Below are 18,853 nucleotides of genomic sequence, written 5' to 3'. Positions count from 1 at the left end.
AAAATAAAATGAGACCTGATTCTATGGATGAAAACATTGAAGATAGCCTGAGGTGAGTCCATTAAACATATCACATACTTATCATAGAAGCAGTGATACATTAAAAAAAAAAAAAAAAGCAGTGTACATTATTTACAGTTACTGGAAGAGCCAAAACTTAATAATTGCTCAGCTACTAGTGTTAAGTAGCATACTTTTATTTTGTACACTTACCAAGTAAATTAATCCATTTCCTTACTTCAGAAGAAAGTCTGTTTGATGGAACACCTCGCAGACGTCCAAAGAACTTCAGAAGTTCCCAACCAGTGAAGCAATCTATTAGAGGATCATACTGCGGACAATAGCCAATCTCCGCTAGATACTGTGAAAAAACAATGAGAGAGAAAAAAAAAGTTTAGAGATATTCATAACCCTTTTAGCTACAGCAGATACAATACATTTCACAGGGGGATAGGAAACTAAATAGAAAATTTTGTAAAACTTAAAAACCATTAAGTTAGGTGTACAGTGTGGAACGGATCAGAATAACTTTTAATCTTCCCTTCAAGACTAAAACACTTACGGTACTTCTGTACCACCACCACCACCATTTATGAGATGGGTTTAAAGCATTGTTGAGGAGTGCGAAAACAGGTATGTACCTTTAACCACTTAACATAAAAAACAGTATACAAATATATAAAATCCTGTGTACACTCATGCCACTTACTAATTGGTACATAATTTAAAAACCCAAATATACTCTTTTCTTGTTGTTTCTTAATATTTCTGCCAAATGTTTAAGAAATCTTTCTTTCAGGTTCTTATTTTGCCAAAAGATAAATATCTCTGACTACCATAGCAGATGTCAGTGATTCAGTCAGCCGTTTTTGCAGCCTTTTCTTGTTAACTGCTGTCTGAGTGTACTTCATGTGTTACGTAAAAAAAGAGTGACAAAGGGTTTAAGCGAGTCAGATACTTCTGAAGTAGTTTACAAGGACAATTCAGGAGAAGAAAGCGATTCCTCAATTCATCTGACTGTGCCAGATAGTGGTATGAAATTCAGTTCATACTTCCAGAACACTACCCCCTGCTCAACCACGTTTTCCTTTCAAGGCTAACCATGCTGCAAATTTCCAGCTGTGTAGCGAAGACATTAAGCACTATATTGCTCAGTTCCTTCGCGATTTTACAGATATTTTGGTGACAGAGACTACTAGATACTCAAGACAGACTAATGCACTGGAATGGAAGGACGCAGCAATTGGTGAAATATATAATCACCTGTCTAATAAATTAGAAATGTGTGTACCCCACAAAGCGATATAGCAGTCTAGAAAACATTTGGCAATATATTACATAAGAAAAAAATATTTAATTAAATCAGAATGACCTGTTTTGTTCTTGATTCTACCAAATTACTTTTAATTATTATTATTAATTGGTGAATATTATCAGCAAGGTGTGGGACATGATCAAGAAGATCAACTAAATCACTGATATTGAGAGGCTGGTCTGGTGGGAAAAAGTACACTATAGTCATGACAGGCAAAGAAACATTCTGCGCAACTGTCTCCAACTCTCTTCCTAGTGGGAACAGTTTGCTGTAGTTATCATGAGTAAAGATGTCAACACCACTAGGAGCCCAGTTGGCACAATACCTTTCTTTCAAGTGTAGTATAAAATTTCAAGACCACATCATGATTTTAGTTTGTTTCTTGAATGCAGACTATATTTCATGTGAACTGACTGTTTAACTGGCACAGCTCAGCAAGATGTCTTATTATAACGGTCGCCATTCCCCTGTAACAGGGCCAAGTGTGGATTATGGCTTCTCCGGTTTCCAACCGTAACACTGCTTCTGTCTCCAGCTGAAGATGGAGGAGAACCCTCAACGTTCATCACCCCATCATAAAATGAGGGTTTGGAGGGATAGGAGGTCCTGGAAGGTCTCCTGGATACATTTTGCTGGCAGGAGTTCATCCTACAATGGGAGCATGCTGGTTTTGGAGCAGGTGCTCCAGCTGGCACCGACACATACCCTCCAGATGGGCAGCACATTTTCTCTTTCACAGGAGGGGGTGAGGGAGTGCGCATGAATAGTTGCCTTCTTCCCCACATTCTGTTCAAGTTTACATAGGCCTGAAGTGACATTCCCAGTTCTAATAGATGATGTCTCTGATGGCTTGGAAGCGGCTTTTGCTAACCTCTTGAGGGAGGGAGACTTTGCTGTCCTAGCCTGGTGTGATAGCTTAGTTGCCTGGGTTGGGAAGTCCTCACCTTCAGGCCTTTTTCTTTGTGGGGTAGCTAGCTCGAGCAACTGCTGCCTGGGTCACAGCGATCTTCACAGGTGTTGCTGGAAGAAATGACAAACTTAACTTGATAGACTGGCTATAAGGTTGAAGTATGGAGTCCTGGCAGCTGCATTCAAGAATTAAACTTTAGCATGCTTCCTGGTATGAAAGGCCATCTTCATCTTCTGAGGAGAATTAAGACCAGGGCAGTTAGTGCACTTGCTCGGAGGTTCGCACTGTTACTCACCATGAGCTGCTTTTCTACATGTACCACACACAGACCGATTTGAATGAGACACTAGGTTTCTGAAGCTTGGCAGTTACAGCACTGCATAGGATGCTGGATGTACAGTCTCGTATCTCAACGATAGAATGTTACCTTGAACTCTGACAGCTTGGAGGAGACACTGAAAGCATCAGTGGTAATGTCTTTGCCAGTGACATTGTGTGTAATGTGCCTGACGAGTGTCACACCATGGTTTTTCATGTCTTCCATCAGCACATTGTCAATGTTCAAGATCATGCTGTGGTAGAAAATCACTCCACAAACCAGATTCAGAGATTTGTGCTCTTCCACTTTGACAGGGATTTCGCCAAAGGGGTAGAACTCCGGCAACCGATCAGCCTGAGCTGCGGTGTGCATCTTCAATGAGATGTCTTCATTGTCTCCTTCAAGTTGTCAGAGATCAAGGTAACATTGCATCGTTGTGATGCGAGACCGTACATCCAGCCTCCTATGCAGTGCTGTAACTGCCAAGCTTCAGAAACCTAGTGTCTCATTGTTTTAATCCTTTTTCAAGTTTTCAAGTTTGCTGTAGACATCTTCGATGTGTCTAATAAGAAGAATAGTTGAACCAGCTTGAAGTCACTCCTATTGGTTCTGGTAGCAACAAGGAATCTAAGGAAGTTGGATCCCATCTTCTCACGATGTGCATGTTCCCATGGGGTTGTGCCCCATATGGAATTGACTTGGGTGGCACACCACCCTGGGTAGGCTTTGATGGTTTCAAAGCCATGCCTGAAAATATCCTCCCTTATTGCCACCAAGTTCAATCATAGGCAGAATCTGCAGCTACCACGTAGCCGAGGCAACATCTGCCCAGCTTGGAAGGTAGTGCCCAGTCTGATGTTTAACGATGCCATTTAAGCACGTACCCGATAGCGTATATAAAGAGGTTTCTGCTCAGGCATTCAGCTGCATGGGGACTTGTGTTCTCAGTTGGATACTACAGAAGAGTACATGATTCTCCCACCTGACGTGCATTCTGAATATTATCTGGGCTTTTGGGCGTAGTTGCACATGAAAGAGGCCCTTTCCCAAGCAGCATGCACATTAAATTTTGAATCTGTCTACAGTATAACAAACCCTCCAGAGGGGGCCAACTGCCACATGACCTTTTAGTCACTTTTTACTACAGGCAGGGATTACCTGTGGTTGTATTCACACCTTCCCACCCACAGGGAGTCCAATTATAGATTCCAATGCCATAGTCCATTTCCTTGCCTTAGTCATCTCATAGAAAACAGGTAGGTGATACTGAACAGGTATTCTATGCCCCAACCCACAGCGGAGGTGTAATGACAGAGCTGAGGTACTTGAATCTGTCAATCACCATCAGTGGTTGACTGATTAGGACAGAATTGTGCAAAGTTGCAGAACATGTATTCTATCTTCTGATGGCAGATTCAGAGTCCATTTCCCTCCAACAACAATGCTATCCAGTGTTCTAAGGCCACATCAACCTCTACATGCATTTTGCTACCCAAATGGCAATGTTTACATACAGCAGTATGACAATGAAGTAACATTAAAACAAATTTACATAACAAAAATACAAGAAGCAATTCCATGACAACAAAATATTACAAGAAATTATATTGAAATAAGAAATTTCACAATAAAAAAGAAGATTAAAAAGGAAGCAATGTGCATAAAAACAAAACAAGAAATAAAATACCTGACAAAAATGACATACAAGTAGTGTAACAACTATATATTTAAAAAAATTATGAAAACTAAAGTCAGTCGGTCCATCCATTCTATACGGCCGATTTCCTTCATTTTTTTTCTTTTAACTGAAAGGTATTCATGCAAAGATTTGTCATCAGGTACTGTAAATCACTTAACTTCCGCCTTCCTCAAATTATTTGATTTTTTCAATTTTTTGTCTCTTTGAAGCAATCATATCTTTGGTTCTAACTGACGTACAGAGTTCGTTTTGGCCTAAGAACACTCAGTGGATCAAGCTCTTTCATTTCAGCTCGTAACTATTCAAACTGGTTGATTCTGAGGAAAGTTATGAGTGCACATTCAATTTGACATCTCATTTCTTCAACATTTTTTCTCATTGAAGCAATCATATCTTTCGTTCTAATTGATGTACGCAGTTTGTTTTGGTCTAAAAACAGTCTGTGGATCAAGCGTTTTCTTTTGAGGTAATAACTACTTAAATTGGTAGATTCTGAGAAAAGTTATGAGTACATTTGTCTCCATGACGAAGATCTTTGAAGGACTTTTTAACAGTTCGGCGTGTAGTGTTGTTCCAAAGAACGTTTAATTCAATTTCTTTGTGTGATGTATTTTCAAGTGTGTTGACATAATATTACATTCTATTACCACAGCAGATCATGTGCTTAATTTCATTAACTCAAAACTTTGCAAATACATCCGTAAGGATAGTAACGAACAACAACATACTTTGTACACTGCGGGCGGAGCCAGCGGGAAACTACTAGTAATAATTAAAATCAATTAGAAAGAAATTAACATGATATTTGCTGAAAATATCTTAAAATATTCCCTTACATATAGCATAAAAATTACAATGCATACACTTGGAAATTCACCCAAAATTTACAAAATATTCAATTATAAGTAGCATACCACAATAATAGTTACAAGATAATCACATACAGTATACTGAACATTCACACATAACTTAAATATTTCCAATGTCTTAATACTATGATTTATAGTAGATTGAGTGATATAATGACTTATTACTAGCTTAACATTATAAATAAACCACCATCACACATACATTTACACATAACTTAAATATTTCCAATGGCAGAGTAGACTGAGCTTAACATGTAAACAGGACACCATCACATAGAAAGTTACACAAGATTTTATATGATACCGGATTTTATTCTTGAAGCATCTCTTGCTTTTGTGAAAAGGCTCCACGACTGCTGTGGTCATATATTTGCATATCCTGTTTTAGATTTCTGGAAACTTCGCCTTTTGTCCGTGAAATACCTGGCAGTTATCATTCGTATGTTCAAGACGAGATTTCTTTGTCTTCCTATCATGTACCACAACTTTTGTCCACATCACACTTTCTTTCCATAGCGTGATTACCAATTTGCTCTGCCTCTTCAATAATGTGGATCTTTTCTTTAGCTGCGAATGACTTAAAATGAAAACTGAAATTAGAAGCATACCTAGAAGGACCATCACCAGTCATTTGACAGGTGTGAAACATAACTGTAGATTATGGTCTTGCAAATCATAAATATGTTTTACAATGTCAATACAATAATTTTCTATGTTATAGAGCAAAAATGAACAATTATATCATGTAATTTAATAATTCAGAGTATACAATGTACGAAAGACAAGTTTATTGTTTCCATTATCTATTCTTTCCTCTGCAACCTCAATTGTCATCAAGTTTCACACAATTAGTGTACTGAACTGTGCTGGAGCAGTCAGCTGCAAACACAATCTACTGGAACAGACCAGCTGCCGCATGTCATCATGACACTTCACACCTGCAAGTGTACTGAACACTTACTTGCTACACAACAAATTAATTCTTTAGCAGTCTCTTTGATGGGTGATTTTCCTCTTTAGGCCAGGCTGAGTGGTTCAGGCGGTTGAGGTGAGGCTCCAATATCAATTCTCCGAATGACAAACGAATATTTACCAGAGTTTTCTGTGGTCTGCCTTTTACTTTATGTGAATGATAGGTCCTGCGTATGTAACCGGGCTTCTACTTGACTATTCAACTCTCCCCAAGATAGCTTATTTTACAGGCATTGCATATATGGCACACAACCGTGCTCTTTTCCTTCTAAACCCCACCTTGTCCCACCCAACTTTCTCTGCTAAACTTGTCACGCTACTTATAGGATTTACATCATTAAGCACAAACCCTGCAGCCTTTGCTGTACCATTTTTAGTTCATCGATGAGCCCTGTTTGGTATGGGTCCCACACGGCTGCTCCATATCCCAAGACCGGCCTTGAAAGTGATAAATAACCCAGCTCCTTTGCCTGGGAACTGCCTTTCAACCCCTACATCACAAAGTATGCTTTAGTAACTACATTTACACTTCCATTTTATGAGGATTCCTAGATATTTGCACGAGTTGCTCTCTACAAAAGTAACCGATCCGAGCATTGCAAGTCTTTTCTTGCGAATTTATTTTCATTTTGTTAGAGTGTGCTCACTTACGCAGTACGTTTAGATTGTCTTGTAATAACTTATTATAGTCAGCATTTTGTATTTTTCTGTATATTGTACAATTGCCTGTAAACAACCTGCAGTCACTTTGAAAAGTTGGGGTGCTGGTATTATTTGCATCAAGGTTGGCACAGTGCACCTAACAAACAGAAATCTGGAAACTGGTATTTTCCTGTCCACTCTGTCCACGTAATATTAATTTTTATTATTATATTTTGAATGTATTTATTTACTCAATCCAGAGGTACCCCTCGACTCTGCACAGAATGTCTTAAAAATCAAACCATGGAAAACCATTTTCAGGAGGCTGCCAATAGTGGGGTTTGAAGCCACTATCAGAAAAATAAATCTTGTCTTGAACATACGAATGGTAACCACCAGGCATTTCGCAAACCAAAAGCAAAGTTTCCAGAAATCAAAACAGGATATCACACACACACAAGCTTAGGTAGAGGGACAGATATGAAGAGCTTATGCTGGAAAGTAATTAATTACTGAATATATTTCATATTAGAAATGCACACTAGTGCTAAGGAGAGTAAGGTTATTTGCTTTACGCCCCACTAACTACTTTAAGGTTTTTGGAGACGCCGAGGTGCCAGAATTTTTCCCGTAGGAGTTCTTTTACATGTCAGAATATCTACTGACATGGGGCTGACGTAATTGAGCACCTTCAAATACCACCGGACTGTGCCAGGATCGAACCTCCTAAATTGGAGTCAGAAGGCCAGCGCCTCAACAGTGAACCACTCAGCCGGCAAACAAAGGAGAATAGAAGAGAAAGTATGTGGTATTCAGTTTGCTTCCCATTAAATCACTGGGAGAGCAAGTCCTTCTATCCCAGATAGTTGCAATAACATTGTTCACAAGCCTCAGTCATTGTGGTGTTTATACCGTGTGTATGCATAATTGCTTGGAATGCTTCTTGTGGAGGAAACCTGAAGAAAGTGTTATGATGTGAGCAGTTATTTATGGGTTTAGAGATAGAGAATATGCTGACTAGCTTTGTACCTAGACACTGATCTGAAGATAAGTCAAATATTTCTTCACATCACCTAACGATTAGGAGCACTAAAGTAATTAGATAAAGGCAATTCCAGACAAGGGATCCCTTTATATGAAATCTACTATGCACAAGTCACTTATCCAAGTACCTTTTGATAAACATAATTTATTGTGGAAAATTGTTTAAATTCTGGCGATAAGATACGGCTTAAAACCAGGAACTGCCCAAACAGTTTTCCAAACTTATCCTACTATGTAAGTAAGCACTTAAAACAAGATAAGAGGCAATAGCTTAAACATAAAATAAAAAAGACATCAACCTGCCGCCATATTCAAAGATGCTAATCATAGTGACAAATCCTCAAAAGATAATGTTGAATTTAAAAACAAAGATTAAAAATTTACAAAGGAATTTAAGCAGACTTAAAACTTAACTGCATGCAAAGCTAAATAAAAACTATACGGAGTTAAAAAGAAGGTAGCACAAAATTTATCAAATGAAGTGATCACCTAAACTGCTTGAGAAACAAAAATTATTTGTAGACACAATACCCAAAAAATACAACTAGTCCCAAAAGTATGCATTATTCTAAAGAATGCATATCATTCCACGACATTAAAAAGTTGAATCACCCGCAGGTTTCAGTCACTATATTAATGAGATTCAAAAAGCTGAAGTAGTAACTCAGATCTCAAACAACCAAGGAAAGAGACAAGATTTTCTTCTGAAGACTTGGAGCGCAGTTCTCTACAAAATGTAAAAAAATTCCACTTTTTTTTCTTGACAAAGCAAAAGCCCAAAAGCTTATTACTAGGACCCAGATGTTTATGACATGCCATATTTTTTTCTTCAAATTATTTCCATGGAAAATACAAGTTAAGCATGATTTTATCTATGGTAACTAAAATTAACCACACCCGGGCGACGTAAAAAGAAGGCTTATCAGCAATGGCTCCAAATAAGGGCTAATGCAGACAGGGAATTGTAAGTAGCTGAAAGAAACAGAGCGAAACAAATAATTGTTGAATCCAAAAATAAGTCGTTGGAAGATTTTGGTAATAACCTGGAAAGGCTAGGTCAAGCAGCAGGTAAACCTTTCTGGACAGTAATAAAGAATCTTAGGAAGGGAGGGGAAAAGGAAATGAACACCATTTTGGGAAATTCAGGTGAACTCATAATAGATTCCAGGGAATCACTGGATAGGTGGAGGGAATATTTTGAAAATCTTCCCAACGTAGAAGGAAATATTCTTGGTGGTGTCGTGAACAACCAAGCTCATGGTGAAGAGGAAAATGATGTTGGTTAAATTACGCTTGAGGAAGTGGAAAAGGTGGTAAATAAATTCCATTGTCATAAAGCAGCAGGAATAGATGAAATTAGACCTGAAATGGCGAAATATAGTGGGAAGGCAGGGATAAAATGGCTTCATAAGAGTAATAAAATTAGCATGGAGTGTTGGTAAGGTACCTTCAGATTGGACAAAAGCAGTAATTGCACCTATCTATAAGCAAGGGAACAGAAAGGATTGCAACAACTATCGAGGTATCTCACTGAGTAGTATACCAGGCATCTTGGAAGGGAGGGTGCGATCAGTGGTTGAGAGGAAGTTGGATGAAAACCAATGTGGTTTCAGACCACAGGTCAGGATCAGATTTTCTGTATGCGCCAAGTGATCAAAAAATGCAATGAGAGGAATAGACAGTTATGTTTCGTAGATCTAGACAAAGCATATGACAGGGTACTGATGGAAAAGATGTTTGCCATACTGGGGGACTATGGGATTAAGGGTAGATTATTAAAATCAGTCAAAGGCATTTATGTTGACAATTGGGCTGCAGTGAGAATCGATGGTAGAATGAGTTCTTGGTTCAGGGTAATTACATGGGTTAGACAAGACTGTAATCTTTCACCTTTGCTGTTCATAGTTTACATGGATCATCTGCTGAAAGGTATACAGTGGCAGGGAGGGATTCAGTTAGGAGGAAATGCAGTAAGCAGTCTGGCCTATGCTGATGACTTGGTCTTAATGGCAGCTTGTGCCAAAAGCCTGCAGTCTAATATCTTGGAACTTGAAAATAGGTGCAATGAGTATGGTATGAAAATTAGCCTCTCGAAGACTAAATTGATGTCAGTAAGTAAGAAATTCAACAGAATTGAATGTCAGATTGGTGATAAAAAGCCAGAACAGGTAGATGGTTTCAAGTATTTAGGATATGTGGTCTCCCAGGATGGTAATATAGTAGTAAGTGAGATTGAATCAAGCTGCAGTAAAGCTAATGCAGTGAGCTCGCAGTTGCGATCAACAGTATTCTGTGAGAAGGAAGTCAGTTCCCAGGCGAGACTATCTTTACATCGGTCTGTTTCCAGACCAACTTTGCTTTATGGGAGCGAAAGCTGGGTGGAGTCAGGATATCTTATTCACAAGTTAGAAGTAACAGACAAGAAAGTAGTGAGAATGACTGCTGGTACAAACAGGTGGGAACAATGGAAGGAGGGTACTCAGCATGAGGAGATAAAGGCTAAGTTTACTGGGCAAGTTGGCCGTACGATTAGTGGCGCACGGTTGTGAGCTTACATCCAGGACATAGAGGGCTCGAATCCCACTGTTGGCAGCCCTGAAGAGGGTTTTCCGTGGTTTTCCATTTTCACACCAGGCAAATGTTGGGGTTGTACCTTAATTAAGGCCACGCAGCTTCCTTCCAACTCCTAGGCCTTTCCTATCCCATCATCACCATAAGACCTGTGTCGGTGCGACATAAAACCACTAGAAAAAAAAAGGCTAAGTTAGGAATGAACTCGATGAATCAAGCTCTACACATAAACCGGCTTCGGTGTTGGGGTCATGTGAAGCAAATGGAGGAGGATAGGTTACCTACAAGAATAATGGACTCTGTTTCGTAGGGTAAGAGAAGTAGTGTTGACAGACCGCTGGAGAAAGCTCATAATCAGCAGTTCTGCACTTTTTTGAAGAAATACACTAATCAGTACATTTGCAAGAACTACGTGACTACCTGTTACAAAGATGTTTGAAATAGAATACGATCCTGCGTAGCTAATTAAAAGATCTGTGTTTTATGGATGAAATCACCGACACTGAAGGGAGATAAGAAACAAACTTTGTTGTTGATGTTCTAAGGGGAGACCAAGCAGGAGATAAATGTCTCATTTTCTGTGAAGTACTGGACAGAAATAACCACTCAATAATTGTTGTAACCTTCAATAATGCACTGAATCTGTTGTGGCCTGAAGGAGTGGAGAGAGAAAATGTTCTACTTCTAGTCACTAATGCAGCTCCTAATATGGTGAAAGATGGCAAAGGTATGCAGCTTCTCTACCCTAAAAGGATGAAACATGCATTGCACATGCACTAAACAGAGCTGCAGAAGAAATTTGTGGAAATTATCCTGATGTGGATAAGTTAATTTCAGTAGATTTCAGTAGTGAAAAAAATCTTCATCAAAGCTCGACTATGAGTGCAGATATTCAAGGAAATGGTTTCTTCTGTACCACTGTCTCCCCAACCCATACTCGCACATTGGGGAATGTGGCTTAATGCCGCAGCCTGCTACTGTACCAATTACAATGCTATCGAAGATGATGTTAATGCAATGAACGAAAGCGAAGCTTCCTCCATTAAAACTGCCAAGACGCAGTTTTCAAGTACTACACTGACTGGAGTTTTTTTTTATATCACGTCAAATTTAAGAATAATATCAACAACAATCATACAATTAGAAGAAACTGGTCTTCAACTCTGTGATGCCCTTCAACTGGTGAAAAATGTTGAAAGTGAGTTAAAGGCTGTATGTGGTGAAGTTGCTGAATGTGTAAATGTGAAACTATGTGCTGGGATGGAATGAAGGGTACTCTACTCTCTCCAAGATTAGCAACATTCTGAGTGGCAAGCGGGCAACATTCCTTGAAGGTGAGCCTCAACTGAACTCCAATGATTTGACTTACTTCAAATATGCCCCAATAACATCCTGTGATGTTGAGCGGTCTTTTCCCCCATTACAAGACAATGACATGTGAAAATAGAAGATTGTTCCTATTTGAAAACTTAAAAATGTATGTCATTTGCTATTGTAATTCTTTCTGATCGCCCATCAAAATGTGACAATTTATTTCATTCTGAGCAGAGTCGAGAGTTACCTCTGGATTGAGTAAATAAATACATTCAAAATATAATAATAAAAATTAATATTACGTATTTATTATTACTGAATGTGCTAGATTTTTAAAGTACTGGTATATTTTCAATATAATTTTAATTTAAACAGTGGCAAGATTTTGAAGATTTAGAAAATGTGACCAAAATATTTTAAAGTCATATTTATTGCCATATATTTATACTTTTTTTAGGTCATAAGTGCTTGGATATTTATAACATTTTTAGGTCATAAACATCCGGGCCCTACTTATTACCATGTATTTAACTAAGGAAAAATTATAATGTACCCACAGTATTTACAACCAACCAACCAACCCATTTTTGATGAACTGAAACTGGAAGTAGATTTAACTCATGAACACTACAAATTAAGGCAAATATAATAATAATAATAATAATAATAATAATAATAATAATAATAATAATAATAATAATAATAATAATAATAATAATGTCCCGGGCATGACAAACTGCGTCCACAAACAGAGTGACCACCGGTATAAGTGGTCCTCCTTTACCAAATGCCAACGGCCTCTTCGGAGGGCGGATGAGCGGGTAGAGGTTCAGGGCACTCTCTTGCCCTTGGGGTGGAAAACTGCCCCTAAAGGCGGAAGAGCCACTAGATGGCCAACGGCATAAGATAATAATAAATCCAGTAGCGTCTGTTCATCTATTTGGTGCGGCAACTGGTCAGCGTCTGTACTCCGAGTTGGAGCGGCTGCCTCAGAAAACCTTCAGGAACTCACCCACCTGATTGTACTCCGATCCCTCGGGATCAACCCAATCACTTGAGAACAAGCACACCATGATTCGTGCAAGTAAGAACAACATTACTCCAGGTGGTAACCAATCCACCCACCAACTGAAAACGAAGGCGGCAACCGGCCACTCGGATTCTGGAGGAGCCGGGCTGACACGAAAGAGAGAGTCGGAGCTCTCTGGCAAACTTCCCACTAAAACGCCCTTCTACATCGGCACGCTAAACGTAAACACACTCCTACAAGTAGGAAAACTTCTCAGATTAATATCAGAATTAGATCAGCAAAAAATCCAGCTACTCGCCGTACAAGAGACCAGACTCACTGAGTCGGAGACGTCAGAGCCACATTTTCAAGAGCAAAACTACACGAACAGTAGGAAAAGCCACACCAATGTTAGGCATGGCCTTTTTCGTACACAAAAAGATCGTGAACTCCGTAGAAGAGATCATACCCATAAACAACAGACTAATGACCTTACGACTTCGCTGTGCAAATCGCCACTACACCTTTGTAAATGCCCACGCACCCACCAACGACTGCAAAGATCAGAAACAAACAGAAAACTTCTGGAACAAACTTGAAACCACACTCATCAAAATGCCTGAAAAAGACACCATCATTCTCCTCGGCAATTTCAACGGTAAAATTGGTAAAGAAAAGTGCTACAGAAAAACCGCAGGAAGATTCTCAGCACACGAAAAGACCAACAAAAATGGCAAATGCCTCATCGAGCTCTGTCAACAACACGACCTGAAAATCATGTGAACATCCCTACGGAAAAACCCCAATAAGCTCTTCACATGGGAATCACCTAACACCTGCTGCGGCAAACACCAGATCGATCATGTCGCCATCTCCTTCCCAGCACAAAAAGAAGTACACAACGTTCAAGTCCGCAGAGGAGCCAACATTGACTCGGACCATCATCTAACAAGAATCAAAGTGAAATTTACCCCAAAACGCTTCTACCAGAAATCCAAGGCAAACAAAAAATTGGACACAGCACAAATAAAAACATCAAATCTCAGGGAAACATGGGAAAAAAAATCCCAGCCAAAACTTGGAACGAATTCCACGAAAAAATCATGAAGAGTGCATCAGAGCAAATCCCACTACAGAAAAAGAGCAGACACCCGTTTTGGAACACCGAATGTGACCAAGCCATATTGAATAGAAAAAAACGCATACCAGAAGTTCATCAGCAACCGTACACCTGAAAACGAAGAAAAATTCCGCGAAGTCCGCAGACAGACCTTTAAACTCATCAGACAAACCAAGAGGAAATACCTGGAGGACCAACTGAAGTCGGCCGAACAGGACTTCCGCAACTACAACACCAGAGATTTTTACAGTGTCTTCCGCAACAGATTAAATGGGTACACGCCCAAGAACCTCTGCTTCAGAAAACAAAACGGAAAATTGGCACTCACAGATGACGAAAACACCAAGGAACGCGCGAGATACTTCGAGTCACTACTCAACTGCCCAGAACCAACGGAGAGGTTTCCACTTAAACCCCACCCGAACCCAAACCCAGACTCATCCCCACCTACACAAGAGGAAATACACCAACACATACAACGACTGAAAAACAACAAGGCATCCGGAGACGACGGCATCATAGCAGAGCTTCTTAAACATCTAGGAAAGAATTCTCTCCAAGAACTTACACAAATCATACAAGAAATTTGGACAACGGAAAAACTACCAGAAAATTGGACAAACGTCCTCCTCGTTCCACTTCACAAAAAAGGTGACCGAACAGGTGTGAACAATTACAGGGGAATTTCCCTGGTGCAAGTCACATACAAAATCCTCTCTGCAGTCCTCCTCCAAAGAACACAGGAACAACTAGCACAACTCATAGGCGAATACCAAGCGGGCTTCAGGCCCCACAGATCCTGTGCAGAACAGATACTCAACCTGAAAACCATCTTGAAACTACGACACACAAGAAAACAACCCACAATCTGCACCTTCGCGGACTTCCAGAAAGCATACGACTCCACTGACCGGCAATCTCTCTTCCAAACACTGAGTGAGTATGGACTGGACAACAAGACTCAAAAAATCATCAGACTAACTCTCACCAACACAACCTCCCAAGTAAAATTCATGGGAAATATATCTGAAAAATTTCAGATAAAAACCGGTGTCCGATAAGGAGATGGACTTTCCCCACTACTCTTTAACATAGCCCTGGACAAAATCATGAGAGAATGGGAACAAGCTCTAAAAGCTGAAGGAAATTGGCAACCATTAAGTATGACAAGAAGACACGTAAAAATCTCCTGTCTCGCTTTCGCAGATGATCTCGCAATCCTTGCAACAAACGAACAACAGGCAATCAGCCAAATCAAAACTCTCAAGAAATGCTCAGAAAAATTCGGCCTACAAATCTCCTTCTCAAAAACCAAGGTCATGTGCAACCACTGCAGCCTCCAGAATTTGAACACGAAATTTGGCACAATCGAAAAAGGAACTGAGTTCCGATATCTCGGAGAAATTATAGTACCAACAGGAAAAGAACAGAAGGTCCTCGAGGTCCGCATCCAGAAAATGAAGAGAGCCCTCGGCCGAACGCAAAACATTTACAACAAAAAATGCCTTTCAATCTTCACCAAAATTCGACATTACAACACTGTGATCAAACCTGAAATACTATACGCGAGTGAAACACTGGATCTCCACAGGAAAACAGTACTCGAAGACATCCTGAAAGAGGAACGTAAAATCATCAGAAAAATTCTCGGCCCAAAACTGACTGATGAAGGATATAGACTGCAATCTCATACAAAAACCGAGGAGCTCTCAAACCTTGCGGCCCACATAAAAAAAGACGCCTGAAATTTTACGGACACATCAAACGCCTTCCAGAAAACAGACTGATAAGAATCTTACTTGAGGCAACAGAAAACATCAAAACAAATAATAGGTGGACAACGGAAATCCGCCAAGACCTGGAAAAATCAGGAATCAAAGTGGCCGACATCGCTAACCGAACCTGCTACAGAACGAAAATCAACAAGTGGGAAGTAGAGTCAGAGAGAAACCACAAGAAGAAGACAGGAGCTAAGTGGACAGAAGAACTAAGAACCACGATGAGAATGAAGGCTGCCTGGCAAAGAAGGAAATGCACAACTTCTAAGTGAGCTTTGCATGATCAGTTTTCTGGTCTTTTTTGCATATAATAATAATAATAATAATAATAATAATAATAATAATAATAATAATAATAATAATAATAGTACCGGGTGGTACACCTCCACGACGCAAGTTCAAATCTTGCGCCAATTGAAACTGCTCTACAGGAGAAGCTCTGAACTTTACTACTGAACTAGTTCTACGGTTTATCAGAAGATGTCACTGAGTGTTTGTGATTTACTTTTGTTTTTCATGGATCAAGAAGTGTGGACATTCTCTAACAGATGTCTCTACAAAAAACTATGGTAATACACTCTGGTGTAATGGAATGAACTTTCCTGAAGAAATTTAGTATTCATAAGTTTTGTTTTCACTATATTTTGTTCTGTTATCTTTGGGTTGGCAACATTAATCCTTTCTATCCGCCTGTTTTGAATTTAGCCAATCCCAAATTTCTTTAATTTATTTCCAACCAATCATGTATGTCTTCTTTGACATAGATATGTTGCTCTAAGCTATCCAATAAAAGCGAGAGGGTGTGTCTACTCATTCCTGAAAGGTCTCGAATTTTCCACGAGGGTATAAAAACTGCTGATTTTCTTGTCTCGGTGCCACTTCAGTAACATCTAACTTAGTGTGTGGATATGTAGCAGGGGGCGGGAAGCGCCTCTTTCTTCAAGCAGCAGCTCTTCAACAAGGTAATGGCTGTTAACATCTTTATTTCTCGCTAGCTCAGCAGTTTAACTCTCGGGGAGGGTTCGAAACCTTTTAATATGTAACCTACCACTTTAAAATGTAAATTCCTTTCTGTCTATGTAAAAACTACAAATCTCTTTTACTGTAAAGCAGGGATAGAGAGTGCCTTACCCTCTCGAGCTCCCCTTCATTTTGAAATTAAGGTGACCACGTTTTCGTAACCATTTCTTCTCTTCCTCAATGTGTTAAAAGTTTTTTCATACGGGTCACCTCCCTAGCTTGGGATTAGCCCCTGTATTATCGGCCTAGCGCCACATAGGTTTTAAAACAAAACTTTAGTGTAGGAGTGCAAGTAATCCCCTCCATCCTTCTGTTTTGGGCCATTTAAATTAACCTAGTTTTGCACACTAAGGCCCAGTAGATTGGGTACAAGTTGCCCCTGTTGATTTATAAGTTTGTCTTAAGGGCAGTTGAGTGTAAGGTCTGCTTATGGCCTCCTGATAGGCTTGAACTTTGAGAGCGGGTCTGCTCTTTCCTAAATTTGATTTCTGTGTGCCTCTAGGAGGCTTAACATTGTAATTTGGAGCAAGTGCTCCTTGGCATGACGGGGTTTTCTGCCCCTTTGTTCAATTCTGTACCTTGGTAAAGTGGGGCTAATAGCTCAAGGATTGTCATTGTGGGGCTCGAAGACCAGATCTTGTAATTATCCCCTAACTCTTGTAATTTCTTTGTACCTGATTTTGGCTTGTTGTTGACTTGTTAAGTTTTCAAATTCTATGTCACCACTGTTAAGTTTTGAAAATATAACCTTTGTTGAAATTTTAATTCATTTTTCGAACTTGTAGTTAGACCCATTCCAGCCCACACCTTCTTTCACCTCTGCTGATCCACCAAAATTCCGTATCAATAATAATAATAATAATAATAATAATAATAATAATAATAATAATAATAATAATAATAATAGAACTTCTCGATGGATTTCAGAGACATTTTTTCTAGTAGTAAGTGACCATAACAGCTAGTGGGATTACAACCTACAATGTTGCCTCAACTGATAACATTACAGTAAAACCTCATTATCTCGAAGTTGTTGGAACACAAAAATCAGACTTCCAATTTACTGTCAATTCATAATTTAGATATGCAAACCCTTGCTGCATCACAGAATATCCTAAGACCCATTACTGCATACAATTAACCTTGATTCACAGTTTAAACTTTTCAAATGCCATGGAAAAAAACTATTTCCAAAATATATACGACAAGGTGTATTTACAGTATTCAAATAATGCACTTGGACATAACCTCATGCAACAGGGGAAAAAAAAGCATGATTCAAAGACGAGGAGAAATCTATGTTTGCTCTCCTCTGCAAGTACTTGATTCATTGGATTAATGTACTGCTTGCATTTTAGATGTCCTGTACTTGCACGGAAAGTACCTGATGCCCTTAAAACATTGTGGCTTATCAAACTTTCTTATGATGAGGGAAGAATGTCTCGCATTCGTGTGCATTGCAACACAGTACAATGACCCCCACCCTTGTATGATTTCCCAGCTGGCACTTCTCTCCTTTAAAACCATAAGTCCATTTGGGCTCGGCATTGAAAAAGAATTGCTGTTTCATCGGCACTGACAATATAGTTCGGTGCATACAAATTGATTATATGAGCCAGTGTTTGCAGATTCTGCTTCTCCCCACACTGCCTGCTACGCGACATTGTGGCGTTCCTTAAAACGCTGAATACAAAAGACTTCAGATTTCACTTGAACTTAGCAATTATGAAGCACACTGTAGACATACCAAAGTGAGTGAAAGTGCGGAAAGATAGCCTTGCACCTATCCTCTTTGCTCTGCACGTTCCAGAAGACTCGTTCTATCATGACAGATAAATTTTGAATTTATAAAAATACTATTTTTTAAAAATGTAAAAGCAGTTTTGAATAAAAAGTCATTTTCGGTAATGGGATCAACATTGTTCTTCGAATTACGAATTTATTTTGAATTAAACAATTTAAATAACATGCAAAACTGTGAACTAGGAACGAGAGCTTCTTTGAATTATTGAGGTTCTACTGTATTAACCTTGGTGTTCTAACACTTGATATGCAATTACACAATTACAAGAGATAGGAGAACAAGAGCATGGAAGTTGAAAGCTAAACAAGAACAGAAGGCATTTATGGACGAGCTAAAATAACTCTTCAAAAGGTAAGAGATTAAGAAATGCCCACTCAGGAAGTAAAAGATGATCTAAAATGTGGAAGAAAGTTACAGAAAACAGTGCAAGGGAATTTTTTTTTAACATTAAACTTGTAAGAGCCTCC

General features: G+C 39.2%; 1 protein-coding gene across 1 annotated transcript in view; it reads right to left on the bottom strand.

Moving 5' to 3' along the window:
* The window catches only part of LOC136872268 (phospholipid-transporting ATPase ABCA3), a 341,741-nt gene that overhangs the window by 41,263 nt on the left and 281,625 nt on the right, over window positions 1-18,853 (bottom strand). The window contains exon 24 of the mRNA XM_067146089.2: window positions 214-361. Coding sequence (XP_067002190.2) covers window positions 214-361 — 148 coding nt within the window. The remainder of the gene's footprint in view (window positions 1-213; window positions 362-18,853) is intronic.

Source organism: Anabrus simplex, chromosome 4 (genome assembly GCF_040414725.1).
Source record: "Anabrus simplex isolate iqAnaSimp1 chromosome 4, ASM4041472v1, whole genome shotgun sequence".
Classification (NCBI taxonomy): Eukaryota; Metazoa; Arthropoda; class Insecta; order Orthoptera; family Tettigoniidae; genus Anabrus; species Anabrus simplex.
The sequence above is the reverse complement of the archived record's forward strand: the minus strand, read 5'-3'. Positions and strand labels throughout refer to the sequence as shown.